Source organism: Bison bison, unplaced genomic scaffold (genome assembly GCF_000754665.1).
Source record: "Bison bison bison isolate TAMUID 2011002044 unplaced genomic scaffold, Bison_UMD1.0 scf7180017864383, whole genome shotgun sequence".
Lineage (NCBI taxonomy): Eukaryota > Metazoa > Chordata > Mammalia > Artiodactyla > Bovidae > Bison > Bison bison.
Genome location: NW_011494955.1, coordinates 5099598 through 5125536, shown reverse-complemented (window position 1 = coordinate 5125536; position 25939 = coordinate 5099598). Strand labels below are relative to the sequence as shown.

The 25939-nt window shown below is 44.6% G+C and overlaps 2 protein-coding genes across 3 annotated transcripts in view; both read left to right on the top strand.

Annotated features, from left to right (window-relative positions):
* The window catches only part of CELA1 (chymotrypsin-like elastase family, member 1), a 21812-nt gene extending 7863 nt beyond the window's left edge, over positions 1–13949 (top strand). Inside the window, exons 3-9 of the mRNA XM_010857851.1 lie at positions 63–145; positions 1119–1219; positions 2122–2247; positions 3065–3201; positions 4655–4800; positions 12886–13035; positions 13796–13949. Of these exons, the coding sequence (XP_010856153.1) occupies positions 63–145; positions 1119–1219; positions 2122–2247; positions 3065–3201; positions 4655–4800; positions 12886–13035; positions 13796–13813 (761 nt within the window). The 3' untranslated portion in view covers positions 13814–13949. The remainder of the gene's footprint in view (positions 1–62; positions 146–1118; positions 1220–2121; positions 2248–3064; positions 3202–4654; positions 4801–12885; positions 13036–13795) is intronic.
* Positions 13950–17125: 3176 nt separating this feature from the next.
* The window catches only part of BIN2 (bridging integrator 2), a 37754-nt gene continuing 28940 nt past the window's right edge, over positions 17126–25939 (top strand). The window contains exons 1-2 of one of the 2 annotated variants that reach the window (XM_010857845.1): positions 17126–17717; positions 24520–24600. In XM_010857845.1, coding sequence (XP_010856147.1) covers positions 17637–17717; positions 24520–24600 — 162 coding nt within the window. In that variant the 5' untranslated portion in view covers positions 17126–17636. The remainder of the gene's footprint in view (positions 17718–24519; positions 24601–25939) is intronic. The other variant, XM_010857844.1, reaches the window with a different exon arrangement.

The following is a 25939-nucleotide window of genomic DNA, read 5'->3' as shown; positions in this document are numbered from 1 at the left end:
CCCTCCCACCCTGAGCTGACCCCACGCTTAGTCATCACTCACTTTTCTTCTGCTCCACAAAGGACACAGCACCCAGGACTTTCCAGAAACCAACGCCCGGGTAGTTGGAGGGACTGCGGTCTCAAAGAATTCTTGGCCCTCTCAGGTGGGTGTTCCTTCACAGCCCCAGACTGCCAATGAAATAAGAGTTGCTTGTGCCCTGACACACACTCTTATGCATATGTGTGCATATCCTTATCTACAGGAAGTTCTCCAGCTGCTTGGATTCTAGATGTTGAAGATGAATGGGAACAGGCTTAGGAGTGTTTTTCTAAATGCAAAAGGAGTTTTTCTCTAAATGCAAAAACACCAACCACACTCACTTTCCCAGGCACACACACAAACACAAACCTCATGTACACTCCCAGCGATACCACTTGGACCACACTAGCAAGACTGTATGCCAGACTCACATAGATGCAACACACTTTCACACACACACACACAGCCCTCTCCATGCAGTGTGTGTCACATTTGAACACACCCTGCCCCCAAATAAAGCACGTTGTTCATGTGGCTATTTAAAGAGTTTCCACTTTCAAAATAGGGCTCTGCTTTGATTTAAGCAATTCTAATTGTGTAAAACTGGCAAATTGACTGGTGAATAGCCATACTTTGAGAGGAATCACTGCAATTAATTCTGAATTAAACCCAATTTACAAAAGTTTGAGCCTCCATTTTCAGGAGTAGGGTTATTGTGTGATAAGAGCCACCGAAGGAGGGGGCGTGAACTGATTAAAACGAATGTTCCAGTGGCATTTCTAAGCATCTGCTGAATGAAGGGCCAGGGTGTATCTTGAAAACACTGGAGGGGAGTTCTGGGGACCTCGGCTTGTGAATTAGGTGATGGAGCAATTCCATGGCTACATTTCCTTCCCAAGAGGCAATGGAGGTAGAAGGACCTGGGTTCTTGGCCCTTTGCAACAACCTAGTGTAACGATGCCAAATGCACTGTATGTGTAGCCCAGATAGTTGGCGGATATTTTGAGGGACGGCAGGAATTTAAGGAGATCTTGGTTTGGGACGAAGTTTTTTTAAAAAACACCAACCTATCCCTCTTTTCTTCTCTCCCCATCTAGATTTCCCTCCAGTACAAGTCTGGAAGTTCCTGGTATCACACCTGTGGAGGCACCCTCATCAAACAGAAGTGGGTGATGACAGCGGCTCACTGTGTGGATAGGTGAGAAAAACAAACCAGCTTTTCTGAGCTCCTGGGAGGGGAAGAGTCTGGTCCTTCTAGAGGAATATGTATCCTGGAGCACTCAGGACAAGACTTAAGAAGGTGTTTGGGGGACTGTAGGGAGGTAGTGAGATGAAAACTACAAACTATGCACTTTTCAAAGCCTGGCATCAGACAAGTTCATGTTCAAATCCAGTCCCACCTTCTTCTAGCTAAGTGAACTTGAATGGCTTACTTAGCTCCCTAAGCTCTTACTCTCTTATCTCGAAAACGGGGTAATAATACCTACTTTGTAGAATTATTGTGAGGATTAAGTAGATAAATATTTAAGTACCTAGTCAATGCCTGATCGGTAACCGTTTTTTCATATTTTATCTTGAGCAATGGTTCTTAAATTTGAGCATATATCAGAATCACCTACAAGGCACAGATTGCTGGGCCCCACCCAGTAGAGTTTCTGATAGAGAACTCCAGGCTGAGTCCTGATAATCGGCATTTCTAGCAAGTTTCCAAGTTCTGGTGCTGCTGGTCCAGGGACCATGTTTTAAGAACTCTTGGTCTAGAAGCTTATATACCTCTCAACATCCCCCTGTGGTCTGAGAGACAGTCTTTCATTTATGCCCACCACACTTCTCCCAAGTTATGAGATATTCAGCCTCTGATGTTTAACTTAGTATATTGGGGAAATGAAGCTGATGGTATTTTTTGTCACTTCCACAAGTTAGCAACTTGGGGATGAGAGGGCTGGTTATTTCTTCATCTCCCAGGGTCTTCCATATTCCTTCTGCCGGGGCCAGAAAAGATGAGTTCCTGTCCTAAAAATGAGATGGAAGATGCCTTACCAACTTTTCTCTGAGAGGAGAAATAAAAGGCTCATTCAGGGGTTCCCTCTCTCCCTTCAGCCAAATGACCTTCCGTGTGGTGCTGGGAGACCACAACCTGAGCCAGAACGATGGTACCGAGCAGTACATCAGCGTGCAGAAGATCGTGGTGCATCCATCCTGGAACAGCAACAACGTGGCTGCAGGGTAGGGCAAGGTGGCGCTGGCCCGGGGCTGGGAGGTGGAGGGCTGGCTGCCCAGCCACAGGGTCTGGGCTTCCTTCACATTCATCCAGGAGGACTTTGAGAATTAAGATGTTGGTAGGCTTTCCCAATGTCTCAAGTGGTAAAGAATCTGCCTGCAATACAGGAGACACAGGAGATGTGGGTTCGATCCCTGGGTCAGCAAGATCCCCTGGAAGAGGAAATGGCAACCCACTCCAGTATTCTTGCCTGGAAAATCCCATGGACAGAGGAGCCTGGCAAGCTACAGTCCATGGGGTCGTGAGAGTCAGACACGACTTAGCCACTATACCACCACCATTAGCAAAAACGGACTTCCTAAAAATGAATCTTACAGTAAGAAAACTTCTGCAAGACTAAGCTGTAAACTTTTGGAAAGGAAGTAGTTAAAAGGGTGGCCAGTCTAGAGAGTGTGGGAGTGGGGATGGGCTCCAGTAACTGGGGTACATCTGCAAAGCATTTTATGTCTTTCTCATTTGAGAAGTCTTCTCCACTACCAAGATCACAGCCCTCCACTCTTTTCTAAGCTTCACTCCCCGGGGCTGCAAATAAGAACTAGCGACCATGCCAAGACCTAACCAGCAGGGGCTGCTGTTACACACAGAATACCCTAGACTCCAAATGCGCAATTCCTCAAGTTTGAAGCTTGGCGAGTCCCCTCCTTCTTCGAAGTCACTGGTTTCCGATCCTGTGGGGATACAAGGCTTAGGGAGGGCTTGTCCCTATGCTGAGCTGAAGGAAGTTCCGGTCCCGCCAGCAAGCAGTCTCCTTTCCACCCACAGTTACGACATCGCCGTGCTGCGCCTGGCCCAGAGTGCTACCCTCAACAGCTATGTCCAGCTGGGTGTTCTGCCACAGTCGGGAACCATCCTGGCTAACAACACGCCCTGCTACATCACAGGCTGGGGCAGGACTAAGAGTAAGTTGCCTGCACTGGCACCATCCATCCCCCACATGGATACTGATTAGCTGGCTGAGCTTCTGCAGCCCTAGTTTTGTGGTCCTAAGTGTTCAGAGCCGGAGGCCAGGAACCAGAGGAACCACCAGAGATAAAATAACTGGTGCGTGAAATCAACCTAAGAACAAGCCATGCAACAGTCAATTCAGAGATTCACAGACTCTTAGCAACAAAAAAAATAAGGCCTTATCTCAGAGAGTATTTTTTACTAGCCTCTCATTTTATATATGAGGAAACTGAGGCCCAAAGAAAGTAAAGACTTTGTTCCAGATCACATGACTAGTTAGTGACTAGTTAGTACCTGGTTAGCTGGGGCCAGAACGCAGGTATTTTGGCTCCCACTTTGGTGGTCACTACAGCATCATGCTACCCCCATAGACAAATCACTGGGCTGTGGGTTGGAGCGAAAGAGCCAGGGGTGGTTGCAGGTCCAAAGAAGTCAAGGCAGGGGCGGCCTCAGCCCTCTTCTGGTCAATCAGGGAGGATTACTAGAAGGGAAAGTCACTGGATGACACAGAAAGGTGGGAGGGGCTATGAGCAGAGATGGTTAACAAGGGTAGAGATAGCAGGCCTGGTGCAGAAGGCTGAGAGCCACCGGGCAGGATCTGAGCTCTGCAGGAGAGGCGAGGTCTTGCTGTGAGCAACAGTCTAGTGGGAAAACCTGGGGCTGAGACAGACATGCTTCTAAGCCAGCTTTGCTCTCGGTTCACTTAATGTCATTGTGGTTCAATCTCCCGATCTGTATATAACATGAAAGTGTTGTTGTAAGGATCCAAAAAGAAAAAAAAAAATCAGATAAAGGAAAACTGCACTAAGCTCTTAAGAAATGGAAAGAAGGCTACACAGTTCCAGTTCTACTCCATGGGGTTTATGGTGTAAGGAAGCAGGACAGACAGATGAGTTATTAACAAAAAGACCATTCTAGTGGCACCCCACTCCAGTACTCTTGCCTGGAAAACCCCATGGACGGAGGAGCCTGATAGGCTGCAGTCCATGGGGTCGCTAAGAGTCGGACACGACTGAGCGACTTCACTTTCACTTTTCACTTTCATGCATTGGAGGAGGAAATGGCAACCCACTCCAGTGTTCTTGCCTAGAGAATCCCAGGGACTGCGGGGCCTGGTGGGCTGCCGTCTATGGGGTTGCACAGAGTCGGACACGACTGAACCAACTTAGCAGTTACTTAACTAAAGTAGTCATGAGTTAGTGGTTTGGAATATGGGACTACTAGTCAAGAAAGGTGCCTGTACCTTTCACCTAAAGAGAAACAAGAGGACAGTCTATGACATGGCAGAGAAAAGGAGCTTACCCTGACTTCAGCTTTCATGAGAGCTTGGGAAAGTTTGGCCAGGTGTGGAAGGTTTTCCCTGCACAGCATCTGGGGCTGACCTCTAAAGTTGTGTGTGCTGTTCAGCCAATGGGCAGCTGGCCCAGACCCTGCAGCAGGCTTACCTGCCCTCCGTGGACTACGCCACCTGCTCCAGCTCCTCCTACTGGGGCTCCACTGTGAAGACCACCATGGTGTGCGCTGGAGGAGACGGAGTTCGTGCTGGATGCCAGGTGAACACAGGCTCAGAGTGTCAGAAGTCTCACCCCAGCTCCCTCTCCTCTCTGCCTCTCACCCCCTACCTTTTCCTCACCTCCTATTCCACGCCTACTCCCACCCATATATAGAGACTCAACTTTCTAGTCTAGTGTCTGGATGAGAATTATTCTGTGCTGGTAAGTCTGTATTCCAGGAATCTCAAAGTTGAAAGGAACCTTAAAATTCATCTTGCCTGCCTGATGCCCCCACCTCAAAAGTTTGCATGTGGCCTAACATTTGTGTTGGTATATGTGAGTGTTCTTTAGAAGTTATTTGTGCCTTAGATTTTTAATGGCTGCAGTAGGGCTAGGCCTGGATTGGTGGTTGTGACTGTGTATAAGGTAGCTTCCCTCCCATCAACCCCAATTTTTCTTTCTTTCTTTTTTTTTTAATATTCTGTTTATTTATTTGACTGAACCAGGTCTTAGTTGTAACACGTGAGATCTTCTGTCTGGGATCTTTAGTTGTGGCGTGTGAACTCCCAGTTGCAGTATGTGGGATCTAGTTCCCTGACCAGGGATCAAACCCAGGCCCCCTATATTGGGAGTGCAGAGTCTTAGCCATTGGACCACCAGGGAAGTCCCCTAATTTTTCTTATAGCTCCTCTACCACCACCCTTTTGACCCAGTAGTATTGATAGCAATATATATACAGGTGAATACGGTAGGGGAAAGTACACTAAATAGCTTTATAATAGAATATATATAAACTATTATAAAATTATATATATGTATGAATCATCTTCTATTTACACAAGATCAATCAGCAATACACCATCTTACAGATTTGGTACTGCAGTCCAATAAAAGTTCTTGATTATCTGCTAAATGCTAGGCACTGTGTTTGATTCATCTGCATTAAAAATACTAAAGATACAAAGATGAATATAAACACAATCTAGTGGAGGAATGGAGAGACATAGGACAGAACGTCTACAGTGTGGCTAAGTGTTATAATAAAGACATGCCTAAAGGTGATACAGGAATCCAAAAACCAGATACTCCCCTCTCTACCTGTTGGTGTCAGAAAAGACTTGCCTTCCCCGAGAAGCTAGAGTTCATAGTGAGTCATGAAGGTTAAACAGAAAGCCAGGCAAGAAAAAAGAGGAAAAAATATTCAGAGAGAGAGAACCTGAAGAGAGACATAGGCTAAGAACCTAGAACACACAGAATTATAAGGCATTCCCTAGAGCTAGAGCAGTGGTCAGGGCTCACAGTCTCCAGCACCCAACTTGCTGCCTCTGTTTTTTGTGTGGCCCGTGAGCTAAGAATGTTTTTTATATTTTTTTTTAATGGTTGGGAAAAAATTTAAAAAGGAAGAATATGTTATGACACATGAAAAATATAAAATTTCAATGTTTGTTTTAAAAAGAAGGTTTCCTTGGAATGCAGTTATACTTGTTCATGACATTGTTTATGGCTGCATTCATGGGGTTGAACAGTTGGGAGAGAGACTGTAGGACCTGCAAAGCCTGAGATACTTACTTTTTGGCTCTTTACAAAAAAAATGTGCTGACCTCTGGGCTACAACTTAAACTATTACCATTCTAGGGAATGTCAGGAGATGACACTAGAGACAGGTAGGAGCCACAGGACTTGGAAAGTGAAAGAAAGTGAAAGTGAAGTCACTCAGTTGTGTCCAACTCTGCGACCCCATGGACTGTAGCCTACCACGCTCCTCTGTCCATGGGATTTTCCAGGCAATAGTACTGGAGTGGATTGCCATTTCCTTCTCCAAGGGGTCTTCCCAACCCCAGGGATTGAACCCAGGTCTCCTGCACTGTAGACAGACGCTTTACCGTCTGAGCCACCAGGGAAGTCCACAGGACTTGGGCCTTCATTCAAATAGCATGCTTGGGACATGCACTTTATCTTAGACACTGGGAAACCCTTCAAGAGTTTTAAACGAGAGAACAGCGTGAGCAGATTTGCCTTTTAAAAGCACTCTCTGATGACAAGGTAAGCATGTATTTGAAGAGGGAAAAATTAGCAGGGAGACTACTTAGGAGACTGTTTCAATTATCTAGGCAAGAAATCTGAGGGTCCAAGTTAGCGCAGTGGAAAGGAGGGAGGTGGAGGATCAGGAGTGACTTCCAGGCATCTCAGTTAAGTGATTTGGGGGAGGGGTTTGCAGCGTCCAATGAGACAAGATTTCTAGGATTTGGGAGGGAAAGTGATGAATATGGTTCTGGACAAATTGAGTCTGAGATCTCAGTGGGACATTCAGCTATAGTTTAACTGGTAAGAAACCAGATATAAAGAAAGTAGAGCCTGGAAGAGAAAACTGGGCTAGAGATAAGCTCAACAGGAAATGAGATTCCTCAAACTCTCCCACCCTCTACTCCCCACTTCCCTCAGGGAAAAGTGGTAGAATGAGGGAAAAAAAAAATAAAACAGTGAGTTGGGGAAGAACTGTGATAACAGGAATATTTGAGTGCTTCAGGGCTAGGTGGAGGACAAAGGATCCGTAAGGATCTAAGAAGTAAGAGAAAACCATAGTAATAAGAGGTTTACAAACTCTCAGGAAATACTGACAGGTCATCACATAGCCTACAGTGAAGCCAGGAGCCACAGAGCATAACTGAAAGTAGCTTCTTTGGCAGTTGACAGATCACTGGTAACTACGGCCAGAACAGTTTCAGTGGAGTGATGAGGACGGAAGCTTGATTGAAAGGTAAGGCATGAAGAGGCACTAAGAAATAGCAAGAAACATAGAATACTCTTTCAAGAATCTTGGATGAAAGAGGAATTTAAAAGTCTGGTGGCTTTCAGGAGGATGAAAGTCATGGAGCGGGTGCATCTTTTAAGATTGAAGAAAATTGAGTGTATTTCTGGGCAGAGAGGAAAGGATCCTGTAGAGTCAGAGAGAGGGAATAAATGGATGATGCAAGACCCCAGGGGCTCCCCCAGGGGTAGCTCAGCTGATAAAGAATCTGCCTACAATGCAGGAGACAGGGATTCGATCCCTAGGCTGGGAAGATACCCTGGAGGAGGGCATGGCAACCCACTCTAGTATTCTTGTCTAGAGAATCCCCATGGACAGAGGAGCCTGGAGGGCTACAGTCCATGGAGTTGCAAAGAGTCGGACATGACTGAGCGACTAAGCACAGCACAGCACAGCAAGATCCCAGAGGGGAAGGAAGAGATGAACCAAGAACACAGGTGGAGCTGGCTTTGAATAGAAGAGGGACACAGAAACATGCGTGGATATGAAATAATGTGCAGGCTGAGTAGCTGAAATTTGGTGGGTGTTCTGTAATTGCTTCTATTTACTCATGAACTAGGAGTCAAATGTGGAAAAATGAAGGGGTAAAAGGGTTGGATGGATTTGGATTAAGATGAATGGAGAAAGACTGGCCTCCATGATGTTGCTGACAGGCTGAGGTTAGAGACCATGCAATAATCATATGGGTAAATTATTCACTCCATTCAAGGATCTAGTTGTAGGCAATGGATTAGTTCAGGGCTGGGTTTTCATGCATTATTGAAACATAAAAGTATTTCAGATCAAATGCAAGCTCTAAGCTGGGTGGAGGAGGAAGAGAAGCCAGAAGGAGACTGGTAGGCTGGCTGAAATAGTAGAATCAAAAATTAAAGGTTTTTTTGGTGAGCACTTAGTACTATGAAAGTAAGGTGACCAACTCATCCCAGTTTTCCCAGGACTTCCCCAAGGTCAGCTGAAAAAAAGCCCGAAACTACACAACTTACAAGTTAAGAGTTTTGTTTTGGTCGATGAACCTACTGAGGACTATAGCCTGGAAGACACCCTTTCAGACAGCTCAGAGGAACAGTTTCAAAGAGGTAAGGAAGGAGCCAGGGGATGTTAGAATTTTTGCTGGGGGAAAAAAAAAAAAAAAAACAGTTAGCCATCAAAGATTACTGCTAATAACAAGAAACAGACATCTCAAGTGAATGGTTTCAGTGCTTTTCCCTGTCTGGGAAGATGCAAGAGTCTGGGCTCACAGAAACCAGACCTTTGATATTCATTGTAACTATCTAGGGTCAGTATCATTTTTCTCCATCTTGAAATCCCTTCAGGATGTGGAGAGTGGCTGCAGGGGCAGGTGGTTTGATAGTGGGCAACATTCATTGTTTCCCAGAATAGCAGGCAACACTTCATGTACTGACACAGCAGGCAACATTTTTTTTGTCCACATCTAAAAGTCCTGTATCCTGGGAACCCTACCTGCAAGTTAGGGTAAAAAAAAGATGTGGGACTTCCCTGGTGGTTTAGTGGCTAAGGCTCAGCGCTCTGAATACAGGGGGCTCTGGGTTCGATCCTTGGTCAGAGAACTAGATTCCACATGTCACAACTAAGACCCAGTGCAGCCAAATGAATAAATAAATCAATGAAGACAAACACATAAGTCAAATTCTTCCAGTTCCTCACCAGCCAGCCTCACCAATAACCTCTTAAGGTTTAACCTTTCTGAGTTTAATTCACTTTCCCCTGTTTGCTCTCAAAGTCTTGAACTCTGAAAAACTAGAGTACTTTCCTTCTGGCTGACACTGCAAATCAGTCTCTGAGGCCGTTGTGTCTCCACAGTCTCTTCCCACTGGAACTTCCCAAATATTGTGTCTTGGTTTTGGGGCTTTCAGATTTCTGTGTCCCCAGCCAATCTCCTCAGAGGGGATTCACTAAACGCCTCTCACGGCAATCCAACCACTCCCATTGAGCTCTCTCCCAGCTCTTCCTTCTGCCCTAAAATCCTCAGCCATATCCTCCTTCACTACAGAGCTTTTGTTTCTTTTCAGGTCAATTAGCATAAGACAGTAATACGGTACACAATTCAATTACCTTCCATTCCTCTAGTTTAGAAATACTCTCAAATCCCTATAAGAATTTAGGTGGAAGATATTTAAACTGTTTTGTATTGAGTACAATAACCTAAAGGAATATACATCTTTCTTTTTATAAAAAGAATAACCATCTTCTTTTCCCAAACATAGTGAGGGTGGGGTACAGCTACTTCCTTAAAAAAAAAAAAATTAGCCCCAATTTGAACTTTTGGTCTCTTTCCCTAGTTCTTCTTTTTTTTTTTTTTTTTCATTGAATGATTACCTTGTTTAAGGTGGCAAATAAAACTCTGAGGCTTGATAGTGGGAAAGAACAGTCATGTGTTTCTTCTACAAGTTCTCCCTCCCTAGAGGGGACTACTTTTAACTCTTGAGTTGATTTCTTTTATGTCTACCTCCAGCTCTCTAAAAGCATATACTTATATTGCTACTTAATTTTTCACTTCAGGCATAATGCAAGATATGGAACTTCTCTTCCTTTACACATTTATACTTGCCCTTCAAGCATGAATTTTTCTGATCCCCACCCCAAGATCCCTAAATAATTTCAGTTAAATTAACATTTAGTATTTATTATAATTATGTAAAATGCTATTCCCTGAATAATTTTGTTTTCCCTAGAGTTAATAATTGTCTTTTAAAATTTGCATAATATATACTCATGGCAAATAGATGGGGAGAAAATGGAAACTGGCAGTTTTTATTTTCTTGTGCTTAAAAATCACTGTAGACGGTAACTGCAGCCATGAAATCAAAAGACGCTTGCTCCTTGGAAGAAAAGCTCTGACAAACCTAGATGGCATATTAAAAAGCAGAGGCATTACTTTGCTGACAAAGGTCCATATTGTCAAAGCTGTGGCTTTTGCCGTAGTCACACAGATGTGAAAATTGGACAATAAAGAAGGCTGAGCACCAAAGAAATGATGCTTTTGAATTGTGGTGCTGGAGAAGACTTGAGAGTCCCTTGGACAGCAAAGAGATCAAACCAGTCGGTCCTAAAGGAAACCAACCCTGAATATTCACTGGAAGGACTGATGCTGAAGCTGAAACTCCTATACTCTGGCCACCTGATGAGAAGAGCTGACTCAATGGAAAAGACCCTGATGCTGGGAAAGACTGAGGGCAGAAGGAGAAGGAGACGACAGAGGATGAGATGGTTGGATGGCATCACTAACTCAATTGACATGAGTTTGAGCAAACTTTGGGAGATAGTGAAGGACAGGGAAGTCTGGAGTGCTGCAGTCCATGGGGTCACAAAGAGTTGGATGAGACTTATTGACCAAACAACAACTAACAACATACTCAACTCATCACCAGTTCAGCCTTAAACTCTCCACTAATTTATAACTGACCTATTATATCTTCTCTTGACCTAGTGTTCTGTGTCTTGGTATGGGTCTATTTGCATTCATTTTGAGGGACAGTTAGTGAGTTTTCTCATCCTGGAAACTCCAGACCTTTGGTTCTGAAAATGTTTATTTATTGATGATTTCCTCCCCTCCGTTTTCATTTTTTGTTTCTAGAATTCCTGTTACTCACAATCCACCTCCTAAACTGGGTCTCCTGTTTTCTTATTTTCTCTCTATATAGTTTGTCTACTTTACCTCCTAGCCTAATATTTCATTTCTACTATCATATTCATGTTTCCAAAGGCTTTTTGTTTTCTGAATGCTCTAATAGCTTGCTCTTCTTATATCATGGATATAATACTTATATAGTTTTATTGTTTATAGTCTTCTCCCTGCATAATCTTGGTTGTCTTCATTTTTTGTTTATTTCTTTCTCTTTATTTTGATCTTTATTTTTTAAATTTTTAAAAAAAAATTTTATTGGAGTATAGGTAATATACAATGTTGTGTGAGTTTTAGGTATACACAAAGTAGAATCAGTTATACATATATTCACTTTTTTTTTCATTCTTTTCCCACATGGGCCATTACAGAATATTGAGTAGAAGTTCCCTGTGCTGTACAGTAGGTTCTTATTAATTACCTGTTTTACATATAGTACTGTATACACGTCAATCCCAATCTCCCTATTTTTCCCTCCCCGCCCATTTCTCTCTCCCCTGATAATCATAAGTTTGTTTTCTACATCTGTGACTCTACTTCTGTTTTAGATTCCACATATAAGTGATATCATATGATATTTGTTTTTCTGTGTCTGACTTACTTCACTCAGGATCTTTATTTTTATATTGAGGCTTTCTTCCCTGGTGACTCAGATGGTAAAGAGTCTGCCTGCAATGCAGGAGACCCGGGTTCAATGCCTGGGTCGGGAAGATCCCCTGGAGAAGGAAATGGCAACCCACTCCAGTATTCTTGCCTGAAGAATCTCATGAACAGAGGAGCCTGGAGGGCTACAGTCCATGGGGTCGCAAAGAGTCAGACACGACTGAGCAACTAACACTTTCTTCAGATGTTTGGTCATCCCTGACCATCTGCTCTTATTTCAGAGTAGGACAGTGGCAAGCTGATAGGTACCTCTGGGCCATAGATGGGGTTCGTCTATAGGGAACTGCTTTGTCAGGTGATCTGGCTAGGCCGGTTCATTGGAGGACTTCTAATGATAGTACCTCAAAGTCTTCCCTCTTGTGCTGGTCAGATTCTTCAATGAAATAGCTTCCAATTTTACGTCTAGAATCACAGAACTGACATCTGGGAACTGAGTAAGAAAAAGAGTATCAAGGTCATAATCTGTAAACTCAGATTCTCCTGATTCTGAGCCCAAGCAAGTAACCACTACCCAATACATCACTTTCTCTTCTCCTTACCTCAGTTTAGCTTAACATGTTTTGACTACCTACCCTGTTATCTAAATGCTGAACAATTAGACCCATTGGTCTGAATGCTGGGGGTAGATAAATCATTAGAACACCCTATTTCCCCCACCGTAGGTTCAATTTAAGTCAGTAATAGCTATTGAACTTAAGACATTCAAAGTTCTAGGCTAGCATTGTAGAGTGGAAAATATCAGCAAGATGTAGTTCCTGTCTCAAGAAGCTCACAGATAAGCGTGGGAGTTAGAAACAAATTATGAAACCAAAACACAAGGCAGAACATGACATATGGGCTGCAGAAGAAAGGAAGAAGTACTATAATTGTTTAGAAAGTGGGGATGCGAAGGAAGTAGGGATTTCAACTGGAGCTTTTATACAGTACGGGATTTATAAACAGAGATGTGGGTGGATAGGGTGTAAGCAGAAACAAAGGCCCAAAGATCCAAAGATCTGGAGTTTTAGGACTCTGCTTCTCTTCCCCACAGGGTGATTCTGGAGGCCCCCTTCACTGCTTGGTGAATGGCCAGTATGCTGTCCACGGTGTGACCAGCTTTGTATCCAGCCTGGGCTGTAATGTCGCCAAGAAGCCCACAGTCTTCACCCGGGTCTCTGCTTACATCTCTTGGATAAATAATGTGAGTCCTCTCAAATGATGGGATGAAATACAGTCACCTGGAGATTCACGCATTGACTGGGGTGGGGAGCAAAAGTTGGGCAGGAGAAGCCATCATCTTCCTCATCGCCTTCAAATAGTTATTTACCCCTTTCCCTTCCCCTCTAGTGAACTTTCCCCTGATAGTGTTGCCATCCTGAGTTCCTCTTCACATACCTACTAAGCAGGCTTCACCATCTTGTTTACTACTTAGAGTAAGGTGGTGGCAACAGCAGACCTGAACCAGGTGCCTATCAGGGCTGTCCAAGTCAAGGCCAAGGGGAAAATGGCTTCAGAAAGGCCTGCACACTCCAGGCAAGGGAATACGCACTAACATTCTCCCCCACCAGTTCTTTCTAAGGGCATCATGAGAATTTGCTCTACCATTTGGCAAGAGGTTTTACCACCTTAAACAATGGTTGAGGGCTAGGTGAGAATGTACCTACACTGACCTGGTGGTGGAGCCTCACACCATCCCACCTGTGCCCTCCAGCCTCCAAACACATTCTGGAGTCTTGTGGCATGAACCTTGACTTACAACCAGTTCAAGGTCTGCCACTATGTTCTGAGTATGTGCTTATAGCATTGAATTGTCCTGGACCAGTTAAAAACTTCTTCCTGCCTCCCACCCTCACAACTCCCCATAAACCCAGTACAGGGCCATACTCAACTAGGAGCCCTGAAGAAAAAAGAAAGGAGGTGAGCAGAAGTTGCTGACTGGATATAACCGGTTTTTCCTTCAGGCCATTGCCAGCAACTGAACATCTTCCTGAGTCCAGTGGTATTCCCAAGATGGTTCTGGGATTGACAGCAGAACTTGAGGCCATCAAGGAAAAAACCAGTCTAAGAGACTATTGAGCCAGATGTGGAAAAGCAAATAAAATCGAATATATGTAATACCCTGTGTCTTTTTATTTGTAATTAAGCCTTCTAGGGGAAAGGCAGTTATAGGGCCTGAGTTGGATTTCACCAGATTTCTGGGCTGGTTCTTCCATTTGCTGCCATCCCTGTCAGTTCACAAACTAAGCCAATTGAAGGATCTACCCATCTGTTAATCTGCCTGTCTGCCCCTTCTCCCACACATATTTGCTATATTCAGAGGCACAGAGGGCTTTAAAAATGTTCCAGAATGACAAAATGTGCCCTGACTCTCCCAGGTAGATTGGGGGCTCAGCCTTCTTTTGGTTCTCCCGTCAGTGCCTAGAACAGGGCTCACCCCAAAGTTCTGAGTCATGGCAACTGTGGGGATACATTAGAGATAGGAGTATAAGATTAGGTGGTAGGTCAGGTGCCAGCAGACAGTGAAAGTGACAAATCAGAAAGGAGATAGAGAGGAAAGAACTGAAAAAATGAGAAAAGAAGATGCGGAACAAAGAAAGGAAAGGATTGAGGGGAAAAGAATATGGGGCCTCAAGCTATGTATGAGTCAGCACTTCAAGGTTGGACTAAAACAGGCAACTGGATCCGGGGTTCTATAAAAAACACAGAACTGGGAAGCTGATAAATCTTCCCTATCCTGGCCAGGGCTCAGTCTGTTAAGAGTGGCGTATGATAAAGCGAAGAGGGAACTGAAAGGAGAAAGCTAAGGGGATCAGAAACAGTTTTTCATAGCAACTGCTGAGGATCAGACAAGAGGGATCTGGAGAGTTAACATTACATTAGAGGAAACTGTCCAAGACTGGTCTCACAATTTATAGGCTACTTTGGTCAGCAGAGTCTTCTAGAACAGTTTGTACAGCAAAAGAAGCTGGGCAAGGGATTTCCCTGGTGGTCCAGTGGCTAAGACGTTATGCTCCCAATGCAGGGGGCCTGGGTTCAGTCTCTGGTCAGGGAACTAGATCCCACATACCACTATTAACAAGAGTTCACATGAAAAAGAAAAAAGAGTTCCCATGCAGCAACTAAAAGATCCTGCATGCCACAACTAAGACCTCTTGCAGCCAGATAAATCAATTACTTAAATATTTTTTTTTAAAAGAAGCTGGGCTTGACAGGACACCTGTATTCCCATCTCTTTTCTACTACCAACAAACTGGGTGTGTGTGCCTGTGCCAAGTCGCTTCAGTTGTGTCTGACTCTGTGCGACGCTATGCACTGTAGCCTGCCAGAGGAACTGGATAACCTTGGGCAAGTCACCCTTTCTGTTACTCCGATTCCCAACCTAGGTACTTTCCAAAGATTTGTCCTGCTCTAATACTTCATGATTTGGTGACTATCAATTTCAGTTCCCAAGGGTTTGGCACTGAAGAGGGTTTTTTAGGAAGCAGTGGCTGGGCTGCATTACTGAGGATGCTGTGAATTCCAGAGAATGACCCAGGTATTGGCCTCCTTCTGCTACTGACACATCTGTGGTGATCACCATCTCTCTCAGTGCTCCCACAGCACCATTGTCCTCCCACTTCCCCCCACTTTGTCCTTCCATTTCTTCACTGTGCCCCTTCTAGATCATCCCCACAGCTAGCATTATAACAGAATAAACCCTAATGACCTATTACCCGAAATTTTTGTATTCATCTCTAAAATCATCTGATTAACAACCTATCTCCACTTCCAGACTTTAAGCATTTTTAAGTCAAGAATCACTTTTAAAACATTCATTCTTGGCTTCCCATCACCCAGCAATGCCTGTCACATGGTTGATTCTGAGTGCAATATGGCTGTTTGGGGGAGTGATCTGGAAAATGATAGCAAAGAAGGCCTTCTGATTTTGTCCCAGGCGTTCAGCTTCCTTCCCCAGTCCTTAGGAAGTTTATCTTGACCTCCTTTCCTCCTTTTGGGGAATTTTACTTGCAAAATCCTTGAGTAAATGGTTCCTCCAAACCTAGTGTCCTAATTTCCAGCTATCTTCTCAATCAGGTCAGGAAGCAACTTCCATTTGGAAACCGACCTAGAGAAGCAACTGTTATAATCTCAGCAGTCCCATCCCAATTTACACAATGTATTTTCTGCCTCCATCTAGTACACTATACTAGTTCCTCCAGCTAGAAAAATTTGCTCCCCATGCCCAGCACAGGCTTCCATATCCAACTCTTTGGCCTTTTTTCTATAAGGTCCTCTCCCTTTCTAAGCATCTTCATTTCTACTTCTAGCTCAGCTGCTCCTCTCTTTCAAGTCCAGATTTGGAGTCCTGTCCTCTGCTCAACCTACCCCTCCTACCAGTTTAGGTTTAGAGTCATGAGTGAAAAATTGTTGCCTGACATATCAGTAAACAAAGGATGTTGCAGCCATCAAGTCATCACATTACAGCCCCATCCTCTCCATGGTGAGCCCCGAGAGCTCAGGAGAGAGATAGGATGCTGGCCCTCAGGCCATCAGCCACTGCAGCCACCACGCATTGTTGTACCCTGAGGAGACTCGGGATGAGAAAGTGCAGGATACTGGCCCCAGATAGTTGAGGTACATATCCAAGGAATGATTTCAGTGAGCCCAGACTCGTGCATCATCCCCCAAATAGAAAAGTACCAAATTCCTTAACTTGCTAAGTTGCTTCAGTCGTGTCCGACTCTGTGCGACCCTATAGATGGCAGCCCACCAGGCTCCATCATCCCTGGGATTCTCCATGCAAGAACACTGGAGTGGGTCCTTAACTTGAGATACTTGGTTTTCTTTAATTAACTATAATCTTTTGATGATTACCTGTTGGCTCTTCCCTTACCTCTTCTGAGCAGTTTCTCAGAGCTGAGAGGCTGCGTCCCAGGCTTAAGTCCTCAGTTTTGTCTGCTAAATAAAACATAATTCTCAACTTTCAGATTGTGCTTTTTTTTTGGCCCGGTTGACAGAGCCAACCTCTCCAGTAGAGGGCTTCCATCTTTAAAAACTCCACCCTGAAGCAGAAAGTCCATTTTATGTGGTCATCCAGTTGTTGTTTAGTCACTAAGTCCTGTCTCTGTCTCTCCATGAACCGTATCCCACCAGGCTCCTCTGTCCATGGGATTTCCCAGGCAAGAATACTGGAGTACGCTGCTCCTGCACACTTATCCATAAACACCCCATTCAACACTCTCACTGAGTGGAAATAACAAAAATTTCTATCCTCCTGTTCCGGTTATTTTCCCCTGCTGATCGTTACAGCTGGTTAGTTCTCAGGGAACATTGTCTTGGCCCAGATTTGAAAACTCTTTGCGGCTGGTGTTCCTCTACCTCAGGGGTAGAGGCTGCTGGTATTCCTCTACCTCAGGGGTAGAGGGTTTGAAGCTGGCCGGGAGGAAGCACCGCCGGAAGGCAGACCTGCGTCTCCGGCCTCCTGGGAACAGACCCAACAAGCCTGAGCCCCACAAGTGTCCGCGGGCCCCTCGCCCACGCCCTGGGCCTCCAGGGAGAGCGCAGGGGAGCGGCCAGCTGGGCCTCGCGTGGGCTAGGCCACAGCCCTGGGCCTGTGTTGCGCATGTTTCCGGCTGCATCCGCGGGGCCCAGGGCCTCAGGCGGTCCAGGGTGATTCCCAGGCGGCAACGGGGCGGGGTGACCTGCGCGAGGCCCGCCTGGCCGGATGCGAGGCATGACGGGAACGCACTTCCTCCTCTGGGGGCCTCGAGAAAACCACAGGGCGCCGGGCCAGGGCAGGCCGCCCCCGGGGGAGTTGGCAGGATGGCCGAGGGCCGGGCGGGCGGCGCTGCCGGCCTCTTCGCCAAGCAGGTGCAGAAGAAGTTCAGCAGAGCCCAAGAGAAGGTAGGAGGCTGGGAGCCGAGGCTGAGGCCCGACGCGGCAGCAGGGTGTGCGGGGTGCTCGGGGCGGGAGACCTGGCTGGACACAAAGGCTGACGTCGGGAAAGGCGAGCAGGGGTTCCCATGAAAACAGCAGATATGAGAGAAGGCAGAGAGCCTCGCCCGTCTTGGACAGGGATGGGGGAAGCTGAGAGACAGTTCCCACCGTCTGTCTCTCTTGGAACCTAAACAACGCCCAAGCTGACCGAGAAAAGGGAAAAGAAAGGAACTAAACGTTGGTGACTGCTCTGTAGCAAATTTTGTCCTCGCCACCCAGCGAGAGTGGTATTTTTCACAGATGATGAAACTGGAGGTTCAAAGAGGGTCATTTCCCACATAAGACAGCACTCACCAGCTGGGCTGGCAACGAGTACCACCCGTTAGGTGGGACCTGGAGTCCACGAGGACTAGAGTAATTCTGACGGATTCTCTCCATGCCTGACCCGGCCTGGTCGCAGGCTATTGCTTTAGCTGACATAAGCAGAAACTCATATCTGCTTCCTGTGCCTCCTTTTGGCGTTGGAGAGTACTTGGTTCGGGGTGCGCAAGGAGCACCGTTTTTTGCACTGTGTCCTGAATTAGCTTTGAGTGGCCCTGCTCCGTTGGGCTTCCCTGATGGCTCAGACGGTAAAGAATCCCCCTGCTGTGCGGGAGACCTGGGTTGGGAAGATCCCCTGGAGGGAGGGCATGGCAACCCACTCCAATATTCTTGCCTGGAAAATCCCCATGGACAGAGGAGCCTGGGGGGCTGCAGTCCATGGGGTCGCAAAGAGTCCGACAGGATTGAGACTGAGTGACTAAGCACAGCAGGGCTCCCTCGAGGTAGACTGTCTGTCTATCTGTACCTTGCCCACTTACCTAGATGGTGTGACCATTTCTCCACACATTTCACTGGCATTTTTGTTTCTATATGTCCAGAATATTTTCTTTGCTTCTGATCTGAATCCCTGCTCTCCACCCATCAACACCCTGATAGGTAAGATGGTAAGGAGAAATGAATAGGCTAGAAGGAGAATGGGAAGGAGAGAGATAACCAGAACCTGAGTGAGAATCTTGGTTTTCTAAGACTTCATGGTCTTAGAAGCATTTGAATGAACACCATATGCTTAAGAATTTAAATAAAAGCAGAGCACTAGCTTGGGTGCTGGGAAGATTAAAGGCAACCAGCTCTCCAAAGTGGGATTATTAATGGAGAATTGATGGAATATAGATTTAGTCTTTATCTTTAAGAGGCTCACAATGGAAGGGTAGGTTTGTGTGTGTTTCCCCTGTCTTTGTCTGAGGAAGCTGGGTCATGTTAAAGAGCAGAGGAAAAGGGAAAGATTTTTGTGTGGCTAGATTTTGTTACTTCACCTTAACCTAACTTCACCTTGATCATGGTTTCAATCTCTCCAAAGGTTACAAAGCCTATGGAAAGGTCTAGTTAGAAGTCATTGTGGAGGAAAAGGAGGTACTAGAGAAGAGAAGGCTGGTTACTCTTATGGGATGGAAAAACAAAAAGAAATCGCCAAAGGCCAAATATTTGTGGACAATAGTTATGTTTTACCTCCTTCTCTCACCTTCTGTCATCATCCAACCTATCAATATTATGTATGCATGCGTGCTAAGCCACTTTAGTCATGTCTTTGCTACCCTATGGACGTAGCCTGCCAGACTCCTCTGGGATTCTCCAGGCAAGAATACTGGAGTGGGTTCCATGCCCTCCTCCAGCAGGTCTTCCTGATCCAGGGATCGAACTTGCATCTCTTAGGTCTCCTGCATTGGCAGGTGTGTTCTTTACCAGTAGTGCCACCTAGGAAGCCCCATCACTATGCCCTTGGTTAAAATTTCTCTCTCTTTTTTAAAAGCATGAACTTGAAGCCTCAGGTAAATAACACCTCTGCTCTAGGCTTCAGATTCTGCATCTGTAAAATGCAGTTGATGTTCAGTGATTTGGAGACTCAATTTGGTAAGGACACTGAAGTGAGAAGGGGAGAGGGCTCCTTGAACCTCAGAGTCAAATATTTCCCAACTGCCCAGATACACCCTGTTCTTAATCTGAGCCCCTAGAAGGCAGAGAGAGAAACAAACTTGAATCTGCCCTGAGAAAGTCCCAGGCTGTTGCAGAAAACAAGGAGATACTCTGAACCCAGATTTAGACACAAAGGCAAGCAGACATTGAACTTCAAGCAGTACAGCTGGTACCCTAGAGGCAGTGGGTGTTGTCTGGATAGGATGGAAATGACCTGGGTTAGGAGAAAGAGTTCAGCTCAGCCTGTCAGAGTTTTTGAGTCTTGGGAAGTTACTGAAGGCAAAATAAAGACGGAGAAATTTACAGTCAAAAGAAAGGATTCCCTGGGACACTGCAATTTTACTATATGTGGTTGACTGTAATATGTAACAACTAATGTGTCAAATATCAAGTGCCTGCTCTAGACAAAGCACAGGAATATAAGAAGGCCATGATCTCTCCCTTTATGGAGCCCACATTCTCGTGATATGATCTCACTTCATCTTTTCAACGCTTTAAGCTTTGTGTTAGTATCCCAAATTTAGAAATGAGGAAATAAGGCTCAAAAGAGATTGGCAAGTGGCAGAATTATCACTGAAACTCAGGTGTCCTGCCTTAGGATCCCGATCTCAGGCTGCTCTCTATAAGGTTCCTGAAAAACCACTCTGACATCTGTGTCTCCCCACTTCCTGCTGTGCTGGCCCACTTCCTGCTGATGTTCTTGCAGGAGTAAAGCTGCGAGTGAAGGTCTGGTGACTGTTAAACTGGTGGCGATGAAGCATCGTCTTGTTTTATTTTCCAGTTCCTTCTCAGATTCAAGATGAGTCTGGCTTTACTGTGTTTTTACAGTATGCCACATCTTCACATTTCACACGGATGCTTTCACCATCTGTTGGTGATTTCTCTGTGGCAGGCCTCTCACATCTCCCCTGAGAAAGGGCATTCACTGTTTACCACTCCTCTGTTGGTCTTTTTCTCTGTTGACTTTCAGGCAACTTGTGAGGGTTCAGTCAGCAATATTTACAGAAAAATCCCTTTGTCCACGATATGGGCTGGACAACTCATCTCTGGAACTTAGAGATGAGTTGAGTAAGAAGCATTCTTGCCTGCTAGAAGCTTACAATCTAGGTGTTTTTGTTTTTGTTTTAATTAAAATAAGTGACCTGAGAGATAAATCCATGGGAATTCAGAAGACTTGAGAACAGAACAGGGTTTTGTAGTGAAGGCTGAATTGAGATAGGAATTATGTCTGATTAATAGTTCCTCAGGCAAGTGGTGAGAGAGCATTCCAGCTGAGGAATGCCAACATGAGCAAAGCATAGAATCTGGAAATCCTTTTAGGCAAACTAGGGAGAAATGCTGCTGAGCTGGAGCTCAGGGATTGGTGGGAGAAAAAGCTAGAAAATATATGAGGGGATAAAGGAGAGCCTACTTTAGAATATATCTTGACAATAAGGATTCCCTCCAAGGCCTCTTCAGATTACTCCAATTGACAGAATTAACTAAAATATAATAAATGATTATAGGGAGGGGTCATAGTGAGGAACTACAGCTACCAAACATGTCTGCAGTGGCTTTTTTTTTTTTTTTTAAGCTTTATACCTGTAACTCAACTTACATAAAAGGTAAAATAGGTGAATGAACATTGCAATATTCTTCACCTATTTCACCAAGTGTTAACATTTTGCCACATTTACTTTTTTTCTTGTCCCTGGTCTTTTCTCCTTAAATATCTGTATTCCAACTTCTTAGCTGCTAGGCCAGGCAAATTGGGGCAGAATTCTCAGTGCAGGACTTTAGGGATTAGCATTATATGGTCTTTCATTAGTAAGTGACCCAAAGGTAAAATTATTAATTCTTTCAACAGACATTTTTGGAGCACCATACATCACCCTTCCTCAAGGAACTCACGTTGAGGAGGAACATCTACAGCATAGTTTAAGTGCCCTGAGACACGGCCCTATTGCTTAAGACAACAGATACTTTGGCCCCAAGACACTGGGTTATGTTTTCATGGTGATCATGCTCATCTTTTCAGTTTCAGAATTGAAGGTGGGCGTATTCCTTCAACAAACACACTCCCACACCCTCCAAGCTCTTTTGCCCTGAGCCTTTTGAGGTTTGGGGATGTTGGTCTGCTCCTAGGCCTGTCACATAGACTCTAGACTGAATCGACTCCTCTCTCCTTTCAGCCTCCACCCCCCTCCCCGCCAAGAACCAAGCCCCAGGCAGAGGAAGGGAGGGCTGGCAGGAAGGAAGTGAGACCTGTGATTACCACTAAGCAAGGTGGTTTTGCAACTTTCTGGTAGAGGACAGTGTTTGGCTGAGGGGAGAGGGTGGAGCTTGGGAAGATGAGTGACTCTGCACACCCAGGGCCCTGTGTTAAGTGAGGCAGAACAAAGACACAAACACAGATGGCTGCCCTGAAAAGGAAGTAAAGACAGGTATTTATAGGGAATAGAGTGGAACTCAGTACGATGATAGTGGATTTGTATTAACTGCTCACCATAGGGCACCACTGTGAAAGCAGTTTATGTGTATAATATCATTTAATTCTCCCAACAACTTCAGGAGGTATTATTATCTTAATGGAGGAAAGGGAGTTCTACAAACTGAGGCTCTAGAATTTAAGTGATTTGCCCAAAGGCTTATAGCCAGTAAGTAGAAAAGCCAAGATACGGGCATATTTCAGTTCGGCTCCAGAGACCTTGGTCTTAACTGCCATAGAGAAAGCTCCAGAACCCCAGGATTAAGAATGGAGACACCTGAGTCAGAGCCTGCATAGAGCTGGCCTCACACCCAAGACCTGGGCACTCCTTCATATGATTCAGAGTTCTTCACAATGAGACTCCAATCTCTAGTTTCCTTACACATCACTCCTTGTAACACACTCTAAACCAGTCATGCTGAACCATTTCATGAAAACTACTGTGAATCTGCACACTTCTGTTACTTTGCTGATGTTGTCTTCGCCTGAAATCCTCTTTCTACCCTCACCCTTTTTACTTTATTCCAGTCTAGCAAAATCTTAAATTCAAGGCCCTACCTTTTGGTCCCCTCCTGTATCAGTCTCACTCTCCTTCCTGTTGTAAGTATGAAGTATCTATTTGCTACATACTGAGAAATATAAACAAGTAAGGCAAGTGTCCAATCCTCAAGGAGCTCACAGTTTAAAAAGAGACAAAGATAAATGCAAATAACAAAACAGTAAGAGAGGAATTCCCTAATGATCCAGGGAAAACTGACAACCAAAGATGAACGGTTTGAACAGAGTGCCAATAACTTCCATAAACAACAGGTAGTCTGGAGGGTGGGAAAGGGAAGCTTGTAGAAAGAAAGAAGGCATGAGGGCTGAATGGTAGAACAACAGCAGGTTCTGCAAATCAGCAGGCAAGTTAAGTCTCCATGCTTCCACTGAAAGGAGCTTGGGTTCGATCCCTGGTTGGGAAACTAAGATCCCACAAGCCACACAGCGTGACAAAAAAAGAACAACAGTAATAGAAATGTATACAGGTGCAGAAGTTCTAAGTGCTTAGGAGGGACTGATTTACCTTGATTAATGAGATGCAATAGATATGATTAAGTGTCACAAAGAACATAGAGTATGAATTTGGTCATTTTAGATAGTTGCCTGATGATAAGGTAAGAAAGAACATTCCAGAAAGAGGGAATAGCATCTACAACAAGAACAGTACGGCTTATTAGAAAACTAAAAACATGAGTGAGAGAGAGACCTGTAGGAGAAAGGAATAGTGAGAGCTGAGGCTGAATGAAGGGTCAGATCCTAGAGACCCATATGCTAGAGTACAACTATAACTTGTAAATATATAATGGACATTTAACTAAAACATTTGTTGAGCAGATGAATGGAGAATCATTAGAAGGTTTTAAGCAGCAACAAGATAGGCCTATTGTCACAGGCCAAAAAAAACAATGAGGCCCTGGACTAAAGCCATGGCAGTGAGACTAGAAAACACGGGATGGTTTCCAGAGGTGGACATGGTGAGGGATTCCATGAAGGAAGTGAGAGAGAAGCAGTTGAGGGAAGCTCCTGATTCTGACTTGGGCCTGGGGAATAGTGGTGCCTCTTTCCAAACTGGGGGTTACAGGTAGAAGAGTCAGGGCTTTCTTACTTGTTATAAATGAGTGTCCTCTAGGAGAAGAGAAACTGTATCTTTCTCATTTCTGTGTCCTTTGCATCATTACTGAGACCACTATGATGCCTGGTTCTCTGGGTCCTAGAGGAGAGGAGGTAGCTATCGATAGTATTCACTTCTAGCTAGGTTTCAAATGCATAATATCAGAGCTGCTTGGTTTTCCTACAAGGGTCTTCAGAGAAAAGAGTCTCCTACCCACCTCTCTGACTTTATCTATCTAAAGGAATCTGCTGCTATGGCTGGAAGAGGGTGTCCCATATGAAAAAATGTCTTCAAAGCTCATGTTTTTAGCCATGCACATTTGCATTCTTCTAATTAATCCTTATTTTAATATAATAGTCTCCCCCCATCCCCACAGAAAACCACTCTAAATAACAATTTCACACCTTATTTATTCTGGGCTTTATATATACTCTAGCACATTGCTGAATACCTCAAATTGAGAAGAACCATAAAACATAATTGACTTTTCAGCAACATGCTGTATTTCTAATTCTGTTGGGCTAATATATGTACTCCCTTTAGTTGAATCTGAGACTCAGAAGCCAGGGTCAAATGAGGCCAACAGATAAGAGAGACTTGACTATAACAGTGTGGACCTCTCTGATTTATATTCCCAGGTACTGCAGAAGTTGGGGAAAACTGTGGAGACCAAAGATGAACGGTTTGAACAAAGTGCCAGTAATTTCCACCAACAACAGGTAATCTGGATGGGAAAGGGAAGCTTGGAGGAAGAACAAAGACGTGAGGGCTGAGTGGCAGAACAGCAGGTTCTGCAGATCAGCAAGCATCCCTTCTAACCCATCTAGCCCCAGGAGTCAGGGCCACAGGGTGACCTACCTGCTGCTTATTCTTCCCCTGGGAACCACAGAAAATTACCTTTCCTGTTCCTGCTCACCCTGGTTCGTAAGGGACAGAGAGTGTTTTTTTCTCATGGTGATGGGTATAGTGACATCACCAGGTCCTTGGACAAAAAGCAAAACAAGTGCCTTCCACTTCAGTTTCTGGCATATTCTTTTCCTCAGGCTGCCTCTCTTCTACCCTAGCATCTTCTCATCACAGTGGCCCCGTATCTTGTTGCCTCTTTGTCCATTACATCTACCTCACCAAAGCCTTTTATTCTAAAATAATACCTTCATCTTTTACCTGTCATTCTCACCAGCAAAACTCCTGCTCTCACTGTTGCATCTGTCTTCACTGGATGCTATGGGTAATTTTATGTAGAAAACTTACATTAAAAAAAAAAGAAGAAAACTTACATTAAGAAATGGAAAAGAAGGCACTGCAACCAACTCTGAAAATTCTATAGTGCATATATGATTAGCACAAGAAAAAATATAATTCGTATATAGTAATGTTAAAAAAAAGAGAAAGTGGGTAACACTTGGTGGCCTATGGATGGGGAGAGGCACCTGACCAGTCATCGGGCCTTGGGGAGCCGTGCTTCCAGAGCTGCTGGATGTGACACCTTCTCCAGACCCAGCATGTGAGTGCCAGGTGACTGAAGAGCCATGAAGATCCATAGCAATTCGCATTTCCAGGGTGGAGTCCAGGTCAAAAATGAAAAAAAGAACAACCATTTTTGAATTCTCTGAAAACTGATAACAAACCAGAAAAGTGGGGAAAAGTATTTTACACTGACTTACCTTCTGTCACTATATCTGAAAAACTGCAAAAGGACAAGCTCTGGGAGAGTGAGTTGAAGAATTTCTCAGTAAAGATTTCAGTTACCTAACTTCAAAGAAAAAGTACAGATTTCTCCTTTTAGTAGTTGAAAAAACTAGTAATGACTGATTTTATTCCTTCAAATAGATTACCAAATATCATGGGGAGTAAAAATTCTTCATACTGATGACATAAGATACTACATGGAACAAAAGGAAAAAAACAAAGTATTTACTCAAGAAATCAAGAACTTCTATAAGAGATGTAGGGAAAAGAGTAGAAACTGGCCCACAAAAAACAAGAACAAGGAGACTCAAAAAGCCTTTTATAGTGGTAAATGACATGAGGCACATCTTGTAAGTGAACAACACAGAA